Genomic DNA, 2,777 nt, shown 5'->3' with positions numbered 1-2,777 from the left:
GTTAACTCAGAATAGACAAAATCGACGTCCTTTATGCAATGTGTGCCGTACGACTTCATTCAAGCCGTTGGTCACGGTAGTGTGAAATCAAATACTATAACATCATGGTCAAAGACTTTACACAGCTTTTACATGGGGAAATTTATATGAACAATAAATTTTAATATGGGAACCAAACTTTGATAGAAACAAACAGATTAAAAGCCGACAACGTTTCTGCAAATCGTAAAGTAGTACTTTTTTATTCATAACTCTACCTAAACTTTATTATGTTGCACAGAAACTGCTTTCTAGCGAGATTCATTAACAACTTTACATTTCCAACATGAGAAATTCTTTAACTCCATGGGCTACTTAATCCATGAAGATAGCACTGGCTGACTACAGTATTACTACTGACAAAGAAGTATCTTTTACGAGTATATTCTAGATCGATACTTAACCTAGGAGTGATGCAAAACACAGCATTGATTAAATACAGTATTACTGGCTAATAAGCCGATGGCTTAAACATCACTTATTAAGTTTTAATTCTCGGATTAAAAGTGTTAAATAGTCAAAGTTTGCTTATTTTTTCAAGCTTAATTTTTCCATTAGTATGTGATGTTTAAAAGTGGCCATAGGTTCTAGTAGGGTGCAGGGGCAGCTGCGCCAAGAGAAACAATCTTCGGGGCTGGCCCTTCTGCAACAGTCTCGAATATCATTCTCCTGCTTCGCATTTTGTGGGCTTCACAGAGATGTGGCAAATATACTCCTGCAAACCTTATTCTTGTTACCATCTCTCTCTAAAAAAACCATATATATTTCCTTATAAGAAATTGATAATGGAAAATGGGTCATATACCTTCTCCTGCAGCCAAATTGAAGTAGAGATTGACAATGTTAGGGCAACTGTTTTGGCACTTGTCTGAGCACAACTTGGAGGCAAAGTGAGAATTTTGAGTAAGACCATCAGTTGACATTCCCACGCTCATTCTCTGCAAACCACAGCTTTGTAGGCACTCCTCGCTCTCAATCCATTCCACCATCTTTTCTGCCATTACGTCTGATGACTGAAATATAATTGCACATATACCACTCATTCATTAGAGGATCATTCAAGACAAATAAGTTTAGAAAAAGTAAGTTAATTTTGACTATTTAACATTTTTAATCTAAGAATGATACCTCAAGAAAATCCAACATAATAACTCTAATATTCAATTGCACACCCCTGGTCCTAAAAAAATTGGAAAATTATAAGAAAATGTATTTACCTGACATTGGTATTCTACTGATGCCATCTGTGTAGAAGGGATGAAAGAGTATTTCTTCTCAAGCACACAGCGAGCTCCAGAGGACGACACAGAGAAAGCACACATCTCTACTGGAAGCTTCTCGCATTCTATGCCTCCTTCACCTGCACACAATCACCATTAACACATTTTGAATGTATGCCTCTTAAACATGATAATCAAAACTTCAACCTACAATAGGAAAACCTTCTCCTACTGATTTAGCTCACTATTTAGAAGATTTATTCACATTTTTGTTATGTTGTTTTTCATGTCTTTGTGATTCTGAGAAGTACTCCTACTTTGTTATATATATATATATATATGTATGTATGTATGTATGTATGTATGTATGTGTATATGTATATGTATATGTATATATATGTATGTTATGTATGTATGTATATATATATATATATATATATATATATATATATGTATGTATGTCTATATATGTGTGTGTGTATATATATATAATTTATAAAAACAGAATGATTTATGACAGGCTCGAAAACTAATAGATAGATTTAAAGTCTTTGTTTGAGTAGTCGAATTAACGCTTTGTAAAACTTCGAAAATTATTTTCTACAACAGAATTAATGAATTGAATCATGATAACAATATCACAACTCCTAATACAATAGAATCTATATAGAATATAATCCAAGTTTTTCTCTACAAACATAAACAGACAATCAAAGAAATCATGATCTCATACAAGGATTCTTTGAAAAACAAACTAACGTACCCATAACCAGAAGGCTCTGCAGTCCAAACACTGCAAAAACAAAAGCAAACACAACTCTCATATCAAAAGCCATTATGTTGTCTACTACAATACGCCAACTTCTCCCCTTGATTATAAGCCAAATAAAAGGGCAAAAAACTTAGGGCACAAGAATTGCAGTTATGCTAATGATGAGTTGTGAAGAACAAAGCAAGTAAGGTGCTCTATTTATAGACGCATATTGCTCGACACAAGCGAGACTAAAGGAAACTCTGTCGCTTGAAAGTTTCCGTGTATGCGTACTTCTAACGGGGCCGGTAGATTACGGCAAATAGCAACGGTCACCTAAATGACGCGTGGACTTACAAGACTCCGTGATTGCCGCTGTGGGGGTTCTCTTTTTTCTAGACTTCTCTCGAAATAATTTTTTTCTCAATTTTGGTTATATTGCCTTAAACTATTTTATAGAAGCAATAGTAATTACAATTGTACATACATTCTATATATTACTATATTACTATATATTATATATAGAATTTGTGTACAATTGTAATTACTATTGCTTCTATAAAATAGTTTAAGGCAATATAATCAAAAATGAAAAAAAAAAAAATTTAATTAAATTTTATATTAAAATAGTAATATTTTAATAAAATTATAGAAGAGAAATATTATAATTATTATTGTTATTATTGTACTCTATATTATCTTATAACTATTTTAAAATATAATTTAAATAATAATATATTTAATTTACTAGTACAATTAAAATTTAC

The 2,777-nt window shown here is 32.0% G+C and overlaps 1 protein-coding gene across 1 annotated transcript; it reads right to left on the bottom strand.

The window, feature by feature from the left end:
• Positions 1 to 213: 213 nt before the first annotated feature.
• Positions 214 to 2,217, bottom strand: LOC149550055 (uncharacterized). Its single transcript, XM_089793205.1, has 4 exons — positions 2,023 to 2,217; positions 1,257 to 1,399; positions 845 to 1,052; positions 214 to 754 (listed from the first exon to the last, which is right to left on the bottom strand). The coding sequence occupies exons 1-4, from the start codon at positions 2,093 to 2,095 to the stop codon at positions 627 to 629; spliced, it is 552 nt and encodes a 183-aa protein (XP_089649331.1). The 5' UTR covers positions 2,096 to 2,217; the 3' UTR covers positions 214 to 626.
• Between the last annotated feature and the right edge of the window lie 560 nt (positions 2,218 to 2,777).

The sequence above is a fragment of the Cupressus sempervirens genome, chromosome 7 (genome assembly GCF_028749045.1).
Source record: "Cupressus sempervirens isolate cs-2001-9-10 chromosome 7, ASM2874904v1, whole genome shotgun sequence".
NCBI lineage: Eukaryota > Viridiplantae > Streptophyta > Pinopsida > Cupressales > Cupressaceae > Cupressus > Cupressus sempervirens.
This window is presented reverse-complemented; position numbering and strand designations above follow the sequence as displayed.